This window comes from Sus scrofa, chromosome 6 (genome assembly GCF_000003025.6).
Source record: "Sus scrofa isolate TJ Tabasco breed Duroc chromosome 6, Sscrofa11.1, whole genome shotgun sequence".
Classification (NCBI taxonomy): Eukaryota; Metazoa; Chordata; class Mammalia; order Artiodactyla; family Suidae; genus Sus; species Sus scrofa.
Window position 1 is genome coordinate 89,503,115 of NC_010448.4, and position 20,904 is coordinate 89,524,018.

Below are 20,904 nucleotides of genomic sequence, written 5' to 3' on the forward strand. Positions count from 1 at the left end.
CGAATGGAATTGGACCAGGCCCCACAATTCACTTGCTGTGTGGCTTTGGGCCCCTGGTTTCATCTCTCTGAACTTCAACAACTTTGTTTGTCACAGGAGGATCACCAGAGCTGCCTTATGAATTTTGGTATGGATTAAGAGGTGCAGGGGGCGGGGGGGGGAACACCTCGATGGCCGAATGGCCATTGACTCAGAGCCTGGCCCCGAGGAGGGAACAGCTCTCCATACTGTGTTCTTCTCGTCTCAGGAATTTCCCCATGTGGCTGCGAACCTCATTTAATCAGACTTTGGATTCCTGTTCTTCTACAAGACTGATGTACTTGGCAAGAGGCTTTAGCCCTCAGCTCTGCAGGAGAAGAAATTTGATTTTGTCACGTCCCCCGGGGGCATACTTTTGGGAACCTGATGAGGGAACCGTGTGTCAAGTGGCTGCTCCTTTTTGGTGACCTGAGTGTTTCATCCACCACCAGGCCCGAGGAGACAAGCCTGTGTGGCGCATGAACTGTGGGATGAGTCTGGCCTGTGACACTTCATCTGATCCACTCAGCATCCCTGTGCACAGATAGGTATGTGGCCCCAGGTTTACAGGTAGGAAGCAAACACGGAGTCTCAGAGAGGGATCGCATTTCTCAAGGCACCTAGGAGTGAGGGTTCTTTTGGTTACAAGGACACACGCCTGCTGTAGTGGTTAAATGGTAGTGCCCCCAAGAGCTATGTCCCTGTCCTAACCCCCCAAACCTGTGAATGCAACTTTATTTGGAAAAACAGTCATTGCAGATGTAATTAAGAATTTGAAAGGAGTTCCCGTCGTGGCGCAGTGGTTAATGAATCCGACTAGGAACCATGAGTTTGTGGGTTCAATCCCCAGCCTTGCTCAGTGGGTTAAGGATCTGGCATTGCCGTGAGCTGTGGTGTAGGTTGCAGATGTGGCTCGGATCCCGCGTTGCTGTGGCTCTGGCATAGGCCAGCGGCTATGGCTCCGATTCAACCCCTAGCCTGGGAACCTCCATATGCCTTGGGAGCAGCCCAAGAAATGGCAAAAAGACAAAAAAATAAAATAAAGAATTTGAAAGAAGATCATTCTGGAGTACAAGGGTGAGCCCTAAATCCAATGAGAAGTGTCCCTGTAAGAGACAATCCCCTTTTCCCACTTATTTCCTAGCCTGAGATGGAGTTTTATTTCTAACTACCCAAAGTGTGCAAAAAGAACTGCTCAAAATTATGTAGCAACAGAATAAATCCTAGAATAATAGACTCACGGAGACAAGTGTTGGCTTCGTCTCATTTCACCTATGGTACCGCCCAAGCCCAGAGAGGGAGTCAAGCCATTCACCACCACACAGCATGTGAGCGGTGGAGGCAGAACCCCAAACACAAGCTTTGGGTTGTCTGCCACTCTGAGTCACTTCTTCAAGGATCTTCTGTGACTTTGGCCCGCTCATTTGTGTGGGACTCAGAGTGGCTGGCCTTATTCCTTTCTTTGCCTCAATTTCCCTGTCCCATCCCCATGGGCGTCCAGTCCCGGGCAGAAGAGAAGGGAACCAGATGTCATCCATGTGGGCTGCTTTGAGTTCTCAGGGCCTACAAAAGACTGTTATTATTTAATTACTGCAAATGGTAATTATAAGGGAAGGTAATTGTCTGCCCTTTCATTATGGCACTTCTGCCCTTTTCCTCTGGCAGCCCCCGGGCCACTTGTAAAAAAGAGCTGGGTCCAGATCTGCTGTGACAGCTCATCACTGGAGGTTTGTGGAGACTACCTAGGGAGAAGGGCCGAACACTGCCAACACTTTCTGAAGGTAATTAGTGGATGAGAGAGCCCTCCGAACCCATGAACTCCTCGGATCCTGTGAGAATGGGGGAATTAACTCTCCAGAGCACCTGCTGGGTCCTGGACACTGTGTTGGCCCCTCTACCTTCTCCAGGTGAGATTATAAAAAAGATGCCTCACGGATAGCAAATGCTTGGTAAATGGTGGTGTATATAATTTCTAATCCTGACACACTGCCCTGTGAAATAATCATTCTTTATTTATTCGTTTATTTATTTATTGCTTTTTAGGGCCGCACCCTCGGCATATGGACGTTCCCAGGCTAGGGGTCACATCAGAGATGCAGCTACCGGTCTACGCCACAGCGACAGAAAAACAGGGTCTGAGCAGCATCTATAACCTACACCACAGCTCATGGCAATGCTGGACCTTAACCCAGTGAGCGGAGCCAGGGATCGAACCGGCATCCTCATGGACATTAGTCAGGTTTGTAAGCTGCTCTGAGCCACAATGGGAACTCCTGAAATAGTCATTATTATCTTCATTTGACAGAGGAGCAGGCTGATATGCCCACTAGCAGGTCCTCAAGCTAGTGGGACCCAGTGTTTGAACCCTGTGTGTGTGATCTTGAAGCACACATGATTTGCACTTAACAATCTGCCACAGATGCTACTTGACCCATTTCAAAGTTGAAGAAATTGAGGCCCAGAGCTGCAACGCGGCTTACCCCCAGCTCGCTGAGGTTGTTTCACAGAGTCAGGACTAGGATCCACATGTCCTGCCCTGCCTGGTTGGGGCTCTGACTTGCTTCTGGCTCTGCTCTGCCCCCAGCCCCCCGCCTCCCTGCTTCCCCGCTTCTCTCCCTCCATCCCACACCCCCTAGCTCACTAATAATGACAGAGACGCAGAAGATGACCAGGACATAGTCTCCACCCTCTGGCTAAGCAATCCCTAAGCCAAGTTGTGGATCTGGAAGCCCCTGAACAAGGCTGTCCCTGCCTGTGACAGACATTACTAATGCGTCACAGCATTCTTGCTGCTTAGACGCCAGATTCCTAATCCTTTGATATTTAAATAAAAATTGACTGGGATTTCCTACCTCACATGGGGTGGCAATCCAATGATGTCCCCTAGGTTTCTTGTGACCTACGGGTTTCCAGTGACTTACAGGGTCCTGGCCACTTCCAGCTCTGACTGTCTCCTGCCAGTGCCCCTTCGCGCTCTCCCCTGCTGTCTTTCCTTCGTGCTCTGTGTTACTCCAGGCAACCCAGTGCCAACCTACCATTCGGCATGCACTTCATTTTACTAAAGGCTTCAGGAAACGCAGTGGGGTTGTATCACAGCACTGCAAAGGGCAGAACGCTGAATAATAGATATTACTGCTTTTACAAGTCCTGCTGCCACCTCTTTGCTGGCCGGCTCCCTCCACAAGCTTTCTCATTTTCCTGAGCATCCCTACATTTCACGACAATACTCACGTATTTCATTTCTAAGCTCTCTCCCTTTCAAAAATTCGACCCCCCTCGTTTTTAACTGAATGAATGAAAAAATATGTATGAAGCATCCAATTTCCTATCTGATGTCCAATGAAAGGATTAGCCATCTGAATGCAGAATTATAGCTGGGCTAAGTGCATAAAAAAGGAGAGGTCCATGGAGTTATGAGAGCATCCTAAAGATAACAGAAGGCCACCCTCAGGATGTGCCTATGAGTCCTAATGTGTTGGGTGAGTAGGAGGTCACTAGGTGAGGAGGGGGAGATGGTGGGTGTGGTCAGCTGGGGAAGACATGCCGAGAGGAGGATACTGCAAAGGCCATGTGCCAAGAGGAAGCAGCAGGCCTTCCATGAACTTGCAGGAGGCCTAGGTGGCTGGAGAACAGCCACCAAAAGAAAAAGTGGTCTTGGCTGGGGATGGAGGGTTTTGCTAGAAGCCAGACCGTAGAGAGACTTGGGAGCTAAAGTTCCCATCATTTTTTCACATAGAGCAGTTTAGACTCCCATCTCTTGCTCAGCTTGAAGACAACCTGGGCAAATGCACAACTCCATTCAGATCTCCACTTAACAGAGGGCCAGTCCTCAAGCTCTTCCCAGAGGATGTGGTGGAAGTTTTACCTTGCCTGCCTCACCTCCCAAGAAAGCGGAAAGGCGAGGATAGAAAGATTCGGCTTCGGGTGTTCCCTTTGTGGCTTAGCGGGTTAAGAACCCAAATAGTATCCATGAGGATGTGGGTTCGATCCCTGGCCTCGCTCAGTGGGTTAAGGATCAGCTTTGCTACAAGCTGCTGTGTAGGCTGCAGATGCAGCTCAGATGTGGTGTTTCTGAGGCCGTGGTGTAGGCCAGCAGTTGCAGTTCCAACTTGACCTCTAGCCTGGGAACCTCCATATGCCACAGATGAGGCCCTAAAAAAGAAAAAAGAAAAAAAATTTGGTTTCATAATGATGTGAATGATGCTACCAGACTAAGATGGCAAAGTGGTCAGCTTGGGATTTAATGGCACTTTTTGTCAGTGTTTGTTACTTGGATGGTGCAGGTGCATAGAGCTTTCGAAGCTCCTATTAGGGAAATGTTGCTACTAGTTCCTAGCAAGTGTGGGTTGGTGTTCTCAAGGAAGACGTTTCAGAGGAGATGAGGTGGGAGTGGGTCCCCGGAGCACAGGTAGGTGACGTTGCAACAGCCTGCTCCACGCATTAGCTCATTCCCCTATTTCTTATGCTCAATTTGCACATAAGAAAACTGAGGCCCAGAGAGAGAGAAACTTACCTAAAACCATGAGCCTAAAGAGACAAAGTTAAGGTTCAAACCTAGCTCCATTAAACTCTTTTTTTTTTTTTTTTTTTTGTCTTTTGTCTTTTGTTGTTGTTGCTATTTCTTGGGCCGCTCCCGCGGCATATGGAGGTTCCCAGGCTAGGGGTCGAATCGGAGCTGTAGCCATTGGCCTACGCCAGAGCCACAGCAACGCGGGATCCGAGCCGCATCTGCAACCTACACCACAGCTCACGGCAACGCAACGGATCGTTAACCCACTGAGCAAGGGCAGCCTCATGGTTCCTAGTCGGATTCGTTAACCACTGCGCCACGACAGAAACTCCTCCGTTAAATTCTTAAACCGAACCTATTCTCTCTAAACTCTATGGCTTTCTTGAGGGAGACAAAATGAGCAAGGCGAAGAGGGTGGATGGGCAGAGAACCCACATGCTCGTTCATTCATTCAATCAGCTAATACCACATAGCACCCACCAGGTGCCAGGCACTGTATCAAATGGAGCTCTGGACCAGGAGTTGGAGGACCTCAGCTGAAAGCCTGGCCCCAAACTTAGCCAACCATTTTCCTTTTTGGGGCCTCAGTTTTCCCACCTGTGAAGTGGGGATGGGGTAACATCACGCCAGCCATATTCCCAGGGGTCCTGTGGGGGTGCAATTAGAAAATGCCTATGGGAGTTCCCATTGTGGCTCAGCAGTAACAAATCGGACTGGTATCCCTGAGGATGCAGGTTCGACTCCTGGCCTTGCTCAGTGAGTTAAGGATCTGGTGTTGCTGTGGCTGTGGTGTAGGCCAGCAGCTACATCTCCTATTTGACCCCTAGCATGGGAACTTCCATATGCCATGGGTGCGGCCCTAAAAAGCTAAGAAAAGAAAGAAAGATAGAAAGGAAGGAAGGAAGGAAGAAGGCAGGAAGAAAATGTCTGTGTTGCTGCTTCAGATTGTTTTTAGTTCTAATGGGAGGTGCATTCCAGCCAGAGGTTAAAGAGGCAGCTAGCTTGAGTGAGGGCAACGGGAGGAAGGTGGTAATCTCTTGGCATCAAGACGACAGGCTGGGGCCGCGAGGCTCTGAAGCTGGCCTTATGCTTGCCAGGCTGGGGTTACAGCACTCAGGAGTCGCCTGGACACCTCTTGCTGCCTCACTCCCCACATCTATCGTCACCAAGCCCTGCTGATGTGAAGTCCTTCATATGTCCCACATTTGTCCACTTTTTCTACCTCTGCTAGTGCCTCCCTCCCTCCCTCCCCCCCCCCCCCCCCCCCCCCCCCCCCCCCCCCCGTCCAAGCCATCACCATTGTTTAGCTGGCCGACTTTGAAAGTCTCCCTCCTGGGCTCTCTGCTTTCCTGCTTTCCCCCATTCCAGTCCATTCCTTCCCAGCAGCCAGCCACAGGGAGCTTTTGAAAAGAAATCTGTCCAAATCACTTCTTTTCTTAATGCCCGCCTCCCCATGACTTCCTATTGCCCTTAAGCCAAAATCCTAAATCCTTGCCAGAGCCTTCTCCGAGACTGCTGGCCCTCAGGACCACTTTGCAGCCCCCTCGTTCCATTCAAGTGTCACTGTCTTTTTGGGCTTTCAATACAGCAAGTTCCCGTTTGCCTCAGGACCTTCACATATTGTTCCCTCTACCAGAAACGCTCTTCTTTCATCCCTTCCCTGGTCTTGGCTCAGTGGCCCTTTTTCTAGAAAGTTCTCCTTGATCTTCTCTTATCCACCCCATAGACACCTTTAACCCTTTCTTTAATGCTCTTGCGAGACGAATTAATTACTTGCTTGGTTATTTGTTAAATTCTGTCTCCTGGACCAGACAACAGAAGAGCACACCACTTCTCTTCTCCTAACAGAGGAACTCTGCTTCCCAGTCTCCCTTGCCGTTAGGTAGGACCACGTGACTAGTTTTGGCCAATGGATGGGGAGGACTCTCCAGTCTCTCTTCTGCCATGGCAACTGAGAAGGTCACATGTTCCAGTGGGTGTGACTTCAAGATGGTAGGGACCCCTCAGCCTAGGTCTCTGAATGACTAGAGCAGAAGACCCTGGGTGAGCATGTGGCACTCATGAGAAATAAATGACTCTCGTCACTGAGGTTTTGTGTTATGTTCTTGGAGTTCTTTGCTACCGCAGCATCGTCTGGTTTATCCTAACTAATGCTCTAACAGAGCAGGGGCTGGCTACTGCCTCTCCAGAGCCTGGACCCTGGCCGCAACACAGAAGCAGGTGCTCCGTAAATACCTGCTGAATGAATGAAAAAGTAAAAATGTCAGACATGTTTTCTTCCTCAGAGACTTGACTCTAATCCAAGAGAGATACTTACACACCAGTTAGAATATAATCAGGGGCTAAATTGTAAGAATTAAAGAAGAAAGAAGAAGGAGTTCCCATCATGATTTAGCAGAAACGAATCTGACTAGTATCCATGAGGACTCAGGTTCCATCCCTGGCCTCACTCAGGGGTTAAGGATCCAGTGTTGCTGTGAGCTATGGTGTAGGTCACAGATGCGGCTCAGATCTGGCGTTGCTGTGGCTGTGGTGTAGGCCAGCGGCTACAGCTCCCATTCAACCCCTAGCCTGGGAACCTTCATGTGCTGTGGGTGCAGCCTTAACAGGACAAAAAAAATTTTTTAATTTAAGAAGAAAGAAGGAGATCAATGGATTGGAGCAGTCATGGAGGGCTTCCTGGAGGAGAACAAGGATGATTTGAAGAAGGGGAGAGGATGAGAATGGGCTCACTGTTCACCCCATCATTTGTCCACCCATTCAGCAAACATTTATTCTAATGCACCATGATAAGTGCTCTGTCGGCAGTGTGGTGCTCTTGGGAACCAGAGGAAAGTGCCTCTCCCCATGCAGAGGACCTGGAACAGCGTCACAGAGAAAGTGATGTTTGAGCTGAACCTTGGTAAGCAGGTGTTCGCCAGAGAGACGGGAGATGGGCAGAAAAGAACTAAGGATCCCAGGCAGAGGGAACAGCATGAGCAAAAGCCATGGAAGGGAAAGGGCCAGGCCTGAGATGGCAGCTCACTTTGGCTGAAGCATAGCTTTCCAGGCCGTCAGACAGGAGGCTGGTCAGGCAGGGCCAGATTGTGTTGCCCTCCCCTCTAAATCCCTTAGAAAGATTCCAGCTCAGCAGCAGTCAAAGCCCGCAGGATTCTGTCTCACATTTCCCGCTCCACCCTAAACTCCAGTGCCTTTGCATGTGCTATCCTAAGTCCTAGAATTACAATGATGATGATTATAATAACACAACATTCGCTGGGCCCGTAGAAGGTGTTAGGTGCTGTGTCAAGCATTATTTTCCTGAACACCAGTGACATCGACAATCTATGGATTGGTACATTTTAATGGATTTCTTTTCTTAGTAGACCATTTTTTTTTAAGAACAATTTTAGGTTTACAAAAAAATTGAGAAGCTATTAAAGAGTTCCCATATGTTCCTATATCTCCCCATCCAGTTTTCCCTATTAGTAACATCTTATGTTGGTGTATTTGTTTTAATTTATTGCAATTATTGGTGGAAATTTTTATTGATTTATTATTGTTAACTAAAGTCCATTGTTTGTTTAATTAATTATTATTATTATTATTATTAGTCTTTTTGTCTTTTAGGGCCACGCTGGTGGCATATGGAGGTTCCCAAGCTAGGGGTAGAATCAGAGCTGTAGCCGCCGGCCTACGCCACAGCCACAGCAATGTGGCATCTGAGCCTCGTCTGCGATCTACACCACAGCTCACAGCAACGCCAGATCCTTAACCCGCTGAGCAAGGCCAGGGATCAAACCCGCATCCTCATGAGTGCTAGTTGGTTTCCTTAGCCACTGAGCCATGACAGGTGGGAACTCCAATTATTATTATTGACTATTTATTTATTTTTATTTTTTGGCCGAGCCCTTGAAATATGGAAGTTCCCGGGCCAGGGATCAAACCTGGGTCGTAGCAGGGGCAACAGCAGACCCTTAATCCTTAGGGTTTTTGTTTGTTTGTTTGTTTGTTTAACCCAATGTCTTTTCTCTGTTGCAGGATCCCATCTGTAATACCGTATTACATCTAGTTATTATGTCTCTTTAGGCTCCTTTGGGCTGTGACAGTTTCTCAGACTTTCCTTGTTTTTGATGCTCTTGTCTGCTTTGAGGTGCATTAGTTATTTTTTCAGATGCCCCACTGTTCTATCTGGTCTGATGTTTTTCTCCTAACAAGCTAGGGTTACAGGTTGTTGGGAGGAAGACCCCAGAGATAACATGTCATTTCATTACATACTCTCAAGCGTACACACTGCCATGTGACTTGTGACTGTTGATGCTGGCCTTGACAACCTGGCGAGGTAGTTATTACCAGATTTCCCTCCTGTGAAGTTACTCTTCTTTTCCTCCTTTTTCACACTGTGCACTTGGGAAGGAAGTCTACCCGCAGCCCACCCCCGAAGAGTGGGGAGTTATGCTCTACCTCCTTGACTATCTGCATAAATCATTTCAGATTCTTCTGCACAAGAGATGTGCCTCCTCTCTTATTAATTTATCATTTCACTGAACTTCTCAACAATGGGGTGATACTCATCACCCCTGTTCTCCTGGAAACCGGAAACGCTCCCTTCTTCCCAACCCAGCTCATCCCAGACCTAATTTCTGAAGAGCTGCTCCCTCTCCCTGATAAAAAAAGTGGCCTCCTCTGTGTCATCTCCGCCCCCTCCCCCTGTATAATTCCAGCGAATTCCCAGTACACATATGTATCGTGCTCTGCTGTCTACCAGGCACTGAGCTTGGGGCTTGAACACAAATGGCCTGCGTGGGCCCTGTCCTCCCGTTGCTCACAGCCTTGACATCTGATGCCAGATTGGAAACTCCGGGAGGACAGGCACTGTGTCCAATTTTCCCACGGCTGTGTTTCCAGCCAACCAGGACAGCATCTGATAGTAGGTCCTTAACCACTCTTTACTGAATTGGAAAATGTTTCCTGGAGGAAGGCAAACACTGGCGGGTGATTGTTTTTGTGCGTCCTTCCCCTGGGGCCTGGGTGCTCCCTGAGGGCAGAGCCAGCCTGGATTCATCCTGGCCGAGGGGCTGGGTGGCAGTGTCACAGGAGGTCTGAGCCTGGTGAAAGGACCAAGGGGACTGGCTGTCTCCTCAGGTAGAAGTGAAGTTTGGAAGCTGCCACAGCCCGGGAGGCCGAATTGGGAGGACTTGGTGACTGATTGGCTGGGGAGGGTGAGGCGGGAGGAGGAGTCACACACAGATGGCTCTGAGGTCTGGAGCTGGGGGACAGCCGTTGCCACCTCTGATAGACTCGACGAGGAGAACCGCTGGCAGCCTCGGGAGGCCCCACCCTTTGGGGGCTTGGGCCTAGGGCCAGGGAGGGCCGGGGCTTATGGAGGGAGGGTGGCTTGGCCTTTACAAACTTCTGCCCCTCATCCCCGAGTCCTCGTCTTAAAAAAAAAAAAAAAAAAAAAAAAAAAAAATCTCGGCCTGGATTTTGAGCACGATCGTTGGTTATCAGGTGCGGAGGGGGCATCCTGGGGACACCCTCCCGCCTGCCATCTGCAAGGGAGACCCCCAGGGACAGCCTGGCCCCGGGCGCGCTCGGCCTGGTCGGGGCCGCGGCCCGCCAAGCCCAAGTCCCCAGCCCGCCATCGCCGGGAAGGGGGCGGCGAGGCGGCGGCGGCCCGGCCTGGGCGGGACAATGGCTGCGGCCGCCGGGGCCCCGGGAGCCCCCGCGCTGGGGAAGGGGCTGGCCTAGGGCCGGGCGCCGGTGCCCTCCCCGCGCGGCTCGGGCGGGCGGAGGGGGGCGAGGAGTTCCTTTGTGGCTCAGCCTCCGGCGCGGCGCGGGCGGGGGCGCCGCGCAACTTTGCGAGGCGGCGGCGGCGAGCGAGAGACGAGGCCCCGGGGCCTGAGCGGGGCCCCCAGTGCGCGGCCCGCCCCCGCCCCCCGCCCGGCCCCCTCCCCTCGCGCGCCGTCGCCCGCGCCCGGCGCTGCCCACTCGCGGGAGCCCCCGGGGCCGGACGAGCTGCGCAGCCGGAGAGGCGGGGGCCCGACGCGGGCCCCCCCCCTCCCGGAGCCGGGCGCCTGGCGCGGGGGCTCGCCGAGCGCACGGGGGGCCGCGCGGCGCTGCAGACCCAGCCTCCTACTGCCGCCGCCGCCGCCGCCGCCTCGGCGCTTGCAGAACCCAGAAGTGAACAGCAGGCGACCCGGAAGGTTTGCGCGCCGCTCCGCACCGAGCCGGAGCCAGAGCCCGGAGCCGGAGCCCCAGCCCGGCCCTGCTCGGGCCGCCGGGCGCGGGGCTGCGGCCGCGTCCCGGAGCCGCCGCCAGCACAGCCAGGTCCGTGCGGGCCCGGGGCGCGGGGAGTGGGCCCGGCGGCGGCGGGCGCCCGCCCGCGGGAAAGTTGCGCCGAGTTGCGGGCGGGGGGCCGGCCGGGGCGCGGGCGCTGTCAGCGCGGGCCGGGGCGTTCCGAGGGCCCGGGGCTGCCTGCGCCGCGGGCCCGGCCCGGAGCGGCGGCGGCGGCGGCGGCGGCGCGCGGGGTAGGAAGTGTCTCCGGCGGCGTGTCTGGTCTGCTCTCCGAGTGTGCGTGTGTGTGTTTGTACGTGTGTGTATGTGTGTGTGTGTGCGCGCGCGTGTGTGTGTGTGTGTTTTCTTAAGCCGGGCTATTCAAACCTGCTGCAATTCTCCGGTAAACAATGATTCATGGGGCTTAATGCAAATAAACGGATTGCAAACGGCGCGGTTCGCGCACTTTGCAGCCGGCCCGGTGGAACGGCCAGTGCCGGATTTCTCCCTTTTTTTGCAGATCTGCAGAATATGGCGTCCCTGTCCTGTTTTAAAAATAAGCCAGGCTGCCATTTTTGTTTTTCTTTTGTCTGAAAATTTTAATAAAACTGTCTGAGAATGTGGGAGAGGCGGCTGGAGGCAGAGGGGGCACCCGAAGGGTTGGCTTTTTTCCTTTTCTTTGGCAAGAGCCGAGAGCCTTGCGGGGAGGTGAGACACAATGCAATTGCACTTTAAAGAAAAAAAAAAAGGAAGCCGCTGGGCGATTTAGGGGGAAGGGTTGGGAATTTAAAGTTAACTCTGAAAGTTTTCTTTTTTTTTTCTTCTTTTTTTTTTTTAGCTTTTTTTCTTTCTTTTTCTTCTTCTTCTCCTTTTTCTTTTCTTTCTTTTTTTTCTTTTCTTTTTTTTTTTTTTAAGGCAGCGAAATGCCGCGAAAGGATCTCGGGAGCATCTCCTCCCCCAGCCAGATGCCTTTGCGGGGTTTTGGGGAAAAAGTTAACTGCCGATTTCCTCAGAGCTGCGGGGGGCGGGGGGGGGTGTGGAGGGATGGGAACGGGGGTTTTGGGGGAACAGGAAATGTCTTCTGGAAGGGACGGTGTAAGATGGCATTGTAAGGAACTAGATTCTCAGATTTGGAGGGGAAGGTTGGCAGTAAGGGCTCTGAGTGGGCCTTGGCTTTCCAGCTAAGACCCTCGGCATGAGGAAATAATCCTGCTCTCCCCCTCCCTGCCCTAGAGCAGTGAGAAACCCTCAGAGCTCTGTGTATGTGAGTGTGTGTGTTGGGGGGGGTGTCTCCTTCATGGGTGGCCCCGGGCCCCACTCTAGGCGGAAATCCTGCCCTGGGTGCTGGGGTGGCTCCCTGAGCCCTGGGGCAAATGTGCTTAGCAGTTGGAGAGCCCCATCCCCGACCTGGTGGGCCTCCTGGCCCTGGTAGGTGGCATCTGGTGGTGGAGGCCTCCAGGTGGTTGGCTCTTGGCCCAGGGCAGGCTGGCAGCCCCGGTGGGTCCTGTCTGAGGGAGGGGTAGGAGAGGTTGTCTGGTGGTGAGGGTGGTCTGAGCCTCTCCCCTGAGGTGTGCTCATACCCCCTCTGCCACCCCTGCTCTGCACCCTGGGGGCTGCCTGTTGGAGACAGTTTGGACTTGGGTGAAGTTCCTGAAGTTTCTCTCTGGACAGGTCAGGGCTTGCTGGTTTTCAGGCTACAGAAGGGTTCTGAAGGCCAGGCCCACAGGTCTAGGGTGCCTGGCGCTGTCCAAGGCGCCTGGGCAGGTCGGGCCTGGTCATTCCTCTTTGTGAAAGTCTGTCGGTCCTGCGAGGACCCTAAGCCTCTCTAACGTCTGCTGAGACCCCTCTGTCACTCCTGGTTTGTGACCTGGCTCCGTGGGGCAATGTGAGCTCACTTTGGGCAGAGTCAGGGGTAGAAGGCTGGGGTTTAGGGGTTCAGGGCTGCAGAACTCGGCATGTCTGGGCCAGAGGGTACCAAGCCAGGCATTTTTCAAATGGAGAAAACAAGTCCAGCGGGGGGAAGTGACTTGCCCAGAGTCGCACTGCCGGTTAGGAGAGCTGAGACAGGGACTCTGGTGTTCAGATTTTCACATGTGGGCTCTTTCCAGTGTTCTCTGTTGGGGGCCCTGACCCCTGGAAGACTAATTTGGGCTAGAACTGGACTGGAATGAGAGAGCACTTCCGCCTTCACTTTTACTCCTGCCGCCCACTGTCAATCCTGCCTGGATGAGTGGAGCTTTACAGTTTGCGTGTAGTGCATGGCTGTTGTCACATCAGGTTCTCCCAGAAACTTGGGTGGGTGAAAGTGTCAAGGTGGGTATACTTAACCCTGTTTTAAAATTTAAGAAACTGAGGCTTGGAGGGGTTGATTAGCGGCAGAGTAGGCCTAAAACGTAAGCTTCCGGACTCCTTGTCCAGGGAGCCTTTTCCTGGGTGGACTTTGGTACTTGCGGACAGGTCTCTTTCCCAACTTATAATTTTTGATCGTTCACATTCTTCTGCTGACTCCAGTGACTGTGTACAAAAGCTAGAAGCCCACCCACTAAAGAATGTCAGAACTGGAAAGGCCCCGAGTCATCTGGGCTCAGAGGGGAAGCCACTAGCTTGAGGTCACCCAGCAGTTAGGTCCCAGCTAGGACCAGAGCCCTGGCCTTCTGTCTCCCTTTCTCTGTGAGACACTCTGAGGGAGAGGGAACCACTCTACCTTCTGCCAGACTCCACTGGGCCCAGGAGAGCAGTGATTGCTGGTGGTGGTGGTGATGAGGCTGTGGACACTATAACTTGGCAGAAACCTGGGTTTGTTGCAAGGGCTGAGGAATAGGCTATCGTGGTCTTGGGGAATGGAGGCCAGATGGCCCCAGGTAGAGAGGAAGCTGGTGTGGGGGTGAGGTGTGGACTGGGCCTGAAGCCAATCTGGCCCCAGCCCTTCCCTGGGCAGACGCTTCCCTGCCTTCTGTAAAGTGAGAGTCATTCCTTCCTTCATCCATTCATCTCTATCCATTAGTTCACTCATTAGTTTGCTAGATTATTCCTTTATTCTTTCATCTTACGTTCCTTAGTTTATTGGTTAATTTCAGTAGTCATCCATCTGCCCACCGCCTCGTCCATCCATCCATCCATCCATCCATCTCTCTGTCCATCCATCCATCCTTCCATCCAGTCCCTGGTTTACCTAGCCCAGGTTGGGCATCCATGAGAGGTGCAAGTGTAGTCCTCCAGGACTCCAAAGGCAGCAGGGTGCAGAAAGCACCAGCTAGGGCAGTATTCATGGGTGCCTACATCAGTCCCCAGGGAAGGTCTCTTGGAGAAGCAGAGTCTCGAAAATACCGCAGGCCGTTTCAGAGACTGTTATGATGAATCTGGGTCCTGGGACCAAGACCCATTTGTGAATTAAACTTGACAGTTTATAGAGTGTGGTATATGGCTTGTGTGACCTTGGGCACATTCTTGCCCTCTCTAAGCCTCAATTTCTTGATCATTAAAATGGGGTAATCTCTACGAATCTCTCATGGCTCGTTGGGAATGATCACCAGAATGTCTGCGACATCTCCCAGCCCTGGCCAGGCATGTGGTAGGAGCTCTGTGTACACCAACTGAATTATAAGCATTTGTCGATTACTGACTGAGGCCCTACCTTAATTTTGAAAACCACTGTGGTGTTTTCAGAATGAGCCAAATGATTTGGGGACCCCAAAAGCCTTTTTCAGCCTTGTCATTCCCCTGCTGAAACTCTTTGAATATTTCCTGAGCATTTTTTTTTTTTAATGCTTGCTTTATTTACTTGTTTCATGATTAATTAATTTGTTTTTTGGCCATGCCTGTGGCATGCAAAAGTTCCTGGGTCAGGGACTGAACCTGTGCCATAGCAGTGACCCAAGCCATAGTAGAGACAACACCACATCCTTCACCCACTGTGCTACTGGGAAACTCCTCCTGGGCATTTTGAAGAACAAAAATCCAAAGTCCTTGTGGGCCTACAAGGCCCTTCACGTCAGCTCCCCCTTTGGCCCAGTCTCAGCACTTCCAGCCACACTGACTTCTTTCCACCCCTCAAATTTACCAAGCCTGTTGGCAGGGCCTGGGATGCCTGCATGGCTGGCACCTTCTCATTTCACAGATTTTGATCTGTTGGGGCTTCCCTGGCCACCCGCTCTGTAATAGCTTCCCATCATCACTCTTGGTCACATCAGCCCCTTTTTCTTTTCTCATACAGCTCTTATTAATATCAAGAACTTTCCCATTTATTTATTTGCCCTTCCTGCCTGTCTACACAGCTTGCACAAGCTTAAGCCTTATGCCGGCAAGGGGGCAGGTGGGTCCAGCATGGGCTGGCTGTAGCTTTCATGGAGGTGAGGAGATGCTGGGGAGCCTGGGTGTGCCGGGGGCCTGGGCTGCAGGGCAGCGCCTGGGAGATGAAGTGACACCAGGCTCTGCCCTCTGCGGAGCCTCTGGGCTGTTGTCAGGAAATAACGAGATGATTAAATCATGGGATCTAAGAATCCCGGTCTCTTCCAGTCTCAGAACTTTAGCATCTGAGGCGCTTTCCCCCCACAGAACCTTTGACACTTGGAGTCTGCACTTGGTCCAATCTGGGATTTAGACCTTTTCAAAGAGGCTCTCACGGCCTTGCTTAGCTAGTGGCCGAGAGCTTTCTTTGTGCCAGGCCATGTTCCAAAAGGCTTTAGAAATGTTGTCGTATTTAATCCTCGTTGTTATTCCCCCCAATTTACAGCCAAGGAAATGGAGGCGCAGAGAGCTTGGGGCATCTGCCCAAGTTCACAGAGCTCATTGGGCGCGTTGTGGGATTTGAACTCCTCCTTGGAATCCCACGGCCGTTGAGGGGAAGCCCAGCCTGACCCAACCCCTGCGCAGAGCGGGAACCCCCTTCCCACATCCTTGACCAAAGGGCCTCTGACCTCCACTCGAGTGGCGGCGAGCTCCCTTCTCACAGGCCCTCCAGCCCTCCTTTGTCAGACAACTGTCCTTGCTGGAAAGGTTTTCTTTACAAAGTGTAAAGTGCTACACCTCCCCTGTGAATAACACCTGGGAAGTGATGTTAGTGATATGGTTTCCCAGTGCTTTTGACCTTTTGGTTTCACGACTCCAGTAGCTCCTTTCTCCCTTCTGGGTTGTGAGCTCCGCGAGGACAGGCCGCCTCGCTGCCTGGTGTCAAATGGATGAATGAATGAGTCTGCGGACGGAGCCTGCACCCCAAGCCCCTCTCTCTGTAGCACCGTGCTAGGCCCTTGCCCAGGGTGTTGGACAGGCTTGGTGGACTTGGGGAAAGAGGACAGCGATCTCTCCGTGTAGCCCCATGGATCCTCAGTTCTTGGAGAACCATTCGAGATCTAAAGTCACGTGCTAATTAGAGCAAGGTAGACCTCATAGATGATCCAGCCCAACCTGAGTCTGTGCCCTGGGGAAACTGAAGTGGGAAAGGAGAGGCTCAGGCCCTGTCCAGGGCCATCTGCACCTCCCAACGCCTCACCTGGTGGGCTCCCCTCTCCCTGGGGCCAGCAGGCTGCTGCAGTATGTGCCTTGGGGCTCAAAGGCAGCGACGCCCTGGTTGGCTCACTCTGTTGCAGCCGCCTCCTCATCTCCATGATGGGGCTAAGATTCCTGGACCCGCAGGGCTGCCAGAGGACTCAGCGCCCCACTTGGACTTGGGTGGGATTGAGGAGTGGAGGTGGATTGGGGGGCTATGGGTTTGGCTTCCGGGAACCCAGGGCTGGGGGCAGGTTTTGGAGGCTGGGGAGGATGGGGAGGATGGGGAGGGGGCCGAGGAGTGTCTTGAGTGGGTAAGGTGTGTAGGGAAGGCCAGGGGATTTCGCTCTGTGGCCCAAAGCGTCCTGCTTTATCCGTGCCTGGTCCCTGCCCTGTCCGTGTGGCAGGCCCTCCTTAGGGGTGGTCCCTACTATTTGGGTCTTTCTCCAAGCTTTGGGCAAAGGCTTCACACTCCTTGAGGGGACAGTCTAGTCATTTCAGGTTCCTAGGTTCAGTGCAGGCTGGGTGAGCACACCCCCAGACACACCCAAACACACACACTCGCACATATTCCCACCATCAGCCTTTCCACTACCACCCGTGACCCTGTTCCCTCTGCCCCACTTTTGCCAATTTGAGGTGCTCCCCTGCTACTTCAGAAACACCACCAGAGGAGTTCCCATCGTGGCTCAGCGGAAATGAATCTAACTAGCATCCATGAGGATGCAGGTTCGATTCCTGGCCTGGCACAGTGGATTAAGGATCCGGCATTGCCATGAGCTGTGGTGTAGGTCACAGATGTGGCTTGGATCTGGCATGGCTGTGGCGTAGACCAGTGGCTACAGCTCCGATTCTACCCCTAGCCTGGGAACCTCCATAAGACACGGGTGTGGCCCCAAGAAGACAAAAGAAAAAGAAACACCACCAGAGATGCCCTGAACTGGGCCTACGGGAGCCGGGAGTTCAGGAGACAGGTCCCCCAGGGTGTGCATGCACACACATGTTACATCTATGTCACATAGGAACACGTTCCTATGCTCCTGCCACCCACAGACTACACATGTGTCCATATACCCACATGCACCCCCCAGGAAACCACACGCAGCTGCCTGCCTGCCCCCCCTCGTGTGCTTCCACACAGGTCCACGCCATGTTTGTCACCTGCACAAAGGCATCTTTGTGCTCGTGTGTATTTCACCTGCAGGGATGCAGCCTCATTCTGGCCTTGCACACAATCCCTCCCGCACACCTGGGCACTCGTGTGTGCCCGTGCCCTGCCTGGACCTCCTGCTTTCATTCAGCCTTACTTCTTGAGCATTTACTACCTACCAGGCTGCACTCTTGATGCTGGGGACAGAGGTGAGGAACGCTGATGTAGTCCCTACCCGGTTTCAGGAGGCTGACAGTGGACAGACAGCAGTGATGATGTGATTGCAGATTGGTGGCTGCTGGGAAGGACCCGCTTTTCTGTGACGAGGGCTTCCCTGCAGCCTGGTGCCTTTAGATTTACTATAACCCGTGACGATCATGGCGTGTGTAGGGCAGAGGTGCTTCTGGGAGGAAGTGTTATCGGAACTGGCTTGAGGTTTTCCAGGTGAGGACGTTCCAGGCAGAGCGAACAGCCGAGGCAGAGGCCCCGAGGTGGGAAATCCAGGAACACGCAGAAGGCGTAGCGCTGAGACCTGGGGGAGGGTGTACGAGACAAGGAGGGGGTGGGGCCTCGTCTGCCAGGGGCCTGTCTTAGGTCTTCCCTGGCCTCTGCCCCAGCTCGCAGGGCCACCCCCGGCCCTCCCGGCCCCCGCCCCTGACCAGCCCAACCCTCCCTTTGCTGCCTTGCCCTGCTCGGGGCCCACTTGTCTGCTGGCCTCTACCCCAGGCCTGAGCCCTGTCTGTCCTGTCCTACAGGCTGCTCACCCCAGGATCCCAAGGCACAGCCTGAGAACAGGCTCTGACCACCTGCTGGGGGTTCCCGGCCTGGGATCCCTGGGACCTGTCTAGAAAGCTTCTGGGAGCCAGGCCACAGCTGGGGTTCAGCAGCTGGCTCTCTTGCCTTGAGGGTTGATCCCAGACCTGGTTCTCCACCACTGCCAGGCAGCCCCCTCGGTCCCCAAAGGCTCCCAGAGTTGCCGTATACCCCACCCCCCAGCCCAGCCGACGCCACTGGTTGGTCATGTTTCCACGTGGGTCTTTGGGATGTTGGGAAAGGCTCCCACGTGTCTTGGAGAACCTAATAACGAAACCACAGCAACCAGCGCAGAATCCTTACTGTGGACCAGGCACTGTTCTAAGGACTTTTTATTAACGCATTGAATCCTCACAATGACGCAGTTATGGAGAGACCGTTGTCACCCCCAGTTTGGTAACCATCTCTGTGGCTTTGACCTAGGGTGTCTTGTTCCAGGAGCTGTACTTTTAACCCCTCAGTGGCCACATAGCCCCTCAGAGGGTCCCAAAACCTACTTCACTAGTTGAATCTCTTTGTTCTAGAGAGGAAGGAATACAGGCCCAGTGAGGAAATGGACTTCGCTGAAGGTCACACAGCGAGCTGATGGCAGAGGCTTCCAGTGCCCCCCGCCCTCACCAGCTGCATGGCCCTGGTGGGTTCCATCTCCTCTGAGCCTCATCCCTGACCCCCAGCAAGGAAGAGATTGCCCTAGAAGCCAGCAGGGACCTTTGGGAGATGCGGGGAGTGGCGGCTGCGGTTGAGAAGGGACACGGGGTGGAGGCTTTGGGGTACCCTGGGTACACGCTTGGTAGTAAGTCATTAAGCTGCTCATTTTTGTTCTGAGCATTTTTCTGAATGTGTATTATATTTCAGAGTGTTCACAGAGTCCACGCCACAGGGCCATGGGGAGCCTGGATGAGAAATGCTTTTAAAGCATCTAAAAGTACCTGGTACGAATAAGAAGTAACTTATTCATATTGTCATTTCACGCTGGCAGAAGGAGTTCCCAGTGGGGATGGGAGCCGGGGGTCTCAAGGGGAAATGGAAGCAGAGAAGGGCGTGTGCTCCAAGCCTGCAGAGTGTTCTCTCAGCCCTGAGAAGGCTGTCATGGCTTATTCCCTGGTGGGGGCACTGAGGCTCCCAGAGAGGGTCACCACCCTGGGTGTCTCTGGGTGGCTGGTGGAGAGGGAGGGAGGGGCAGGGAGGGGAAGGGGCAGCATCCCAGCTCCCCCTGACCAGCTGCCCCCTCCCGCTCTGATCAGCCCCACCATCACAATGAAAACAGCCCTTCCCGGCCCTGCAGGGCTGCGGAAACCAGCCTAATTGGATCCAGGACCCTCGGGAGCCTGGTTCCTCACAGGAAGTTCCCAGGAGCAAGTTTCTGAGGCTGGCCTGGATCTTGGGGGTGGGGTGGGGTGCAGCAGCTGGGACTCCAGGCTGCAAGGAGTGGGGGGCACATGGAAGGCAGAACGGTCGTGAGAGGAGAACTTTGAGTACATGAGGGTCCCAAGGTCTGGGAGAATGGGGAAGCTCAGCTTCTCTCTCCTAGACCATCTCCTGTTTGTCCCTTCCAGGCCGTCCTTCTGGCCCCATGATGCTGTATCCATTGAAAACCTTGACCGTGGCCTTTCCCTGCTCAGGGACCCTTGAGCATGGCCCCCATGGCCTTCGGTTCAAGTGCGTTAGCCTGGAACTCTGGCTCTTTATGAACTGCCCTGGCTCTTTATGAACTTTCCCTCCTGCCCTGGGAGCCCCTGCACTGGGCCCCTACCTGGCCAGACCTGAGCCCTGTGCTCTCCGGCCTCCAGGCCTTTGCACGTGCACTTCTTCCCACCCGGCCTGCCCTTCCCTGGTACCCTCTCTCTTGACATCTCCCCTTCCCACCATCAGTAGGTCCCACACCTTCGTGCAATCTGTTCGTGCAGTCTCTTCATCCCTCAGCTCATCTTCCTGGGAACGCCCCTGCCTCTAGCCCAGCCATACCCCAGGGGTACCTCGTTGCCCCTCCCTGGGGCAGGGGCCATCTCTGAGAACGCTTTGCTGTCCTAGGAAGCTAGCAGCTTTCCATGTCTTTGCACACACGGCCCCTCTGCTCGGGATGCTCCCCCTGCACCCTCACTCTCCTGGTGGACTTGCCTGTCTTTCCCGTCTTCAAGGCCTGCGTAGACAGAGGCCCCTCCTCCCAGTGGGGTCCCTCTGTGAACATTTATCGAGCAGTTTCGGTGAGCCAGGCAATTGAGCACCTACTGTGTGGCCCGCATTAGGCTCTGGAGCTGCAGCAACGGCCCTGTCCTTGAGGGTCACGGCTGGAGGAAGTAGTTAGAGGTGTGATACGGAGGTGGGGTAGGGAGACTGCAGGGGGGCTTGGGCGTATGTAACAGGAGAGGATCAGAGTGACCCTTAGCTGAGACCTGAAGGAAGAGCTGAGCGAGCTGTGCCCCCGAGTCTGGGTTTGGAGTTGTAACCAAGAACCAGACCCAAGTCCTGAATGCAGGGAGCTCACAGCCACCTGGGGGCCTGGGCGGACAAGTAACCGGGCAATTCTAGGGGAGTGGGATTAGTGCTTTGGTCGGGGGAGCCCAGGAAACTGGGAGCTCAGGGGAGAGAGGCTGCAAATACAGCCTAAGATGGGGGTAGGACAGGGTGGTCAGGAAGGTATCCTCAAGGCAGTGACACCTCAGCTGAACTGATG

The 20,904-nt window shown here is 53.7% G+C and overlaps 1 protein-coding gene across 4 annotated transcripts in view; it reads left to right on the forward strand.

The window, feature by feature from the left end:
- The window catches only part of ZNF362 (zinc finger protein 362), a 41,324-nt gene continuing 31,131 nt past the window's right edge, over positions 10,712-20,904 (forward strand). Inside the window, exons 1-3 of one of the 4 annotated variants that reach the window (XM_021095852.1) lie at positions 10,750-10,837; positions 18,755-18,864; positions 19,086-19,162. In XM_021095852.1, the coding sequence (XP_020951511.1) occupies positions 18,856-18,864; positions 19,086-19,162 (86 nt within the window). In that variant the 5' untranslated portion in view covers positions 10,750-10,837; positions 18,755-18,855. Of the gene's footprint in view, positions 10,838-18,754; positions 18,865-18,890; positions 19,163-20,904 lie in introns of those variants that run through there. The other 3 variants (XM_021095853.1, XM_021095854.1, XM_021095851.1) reach the window with 3 other exon arrangements.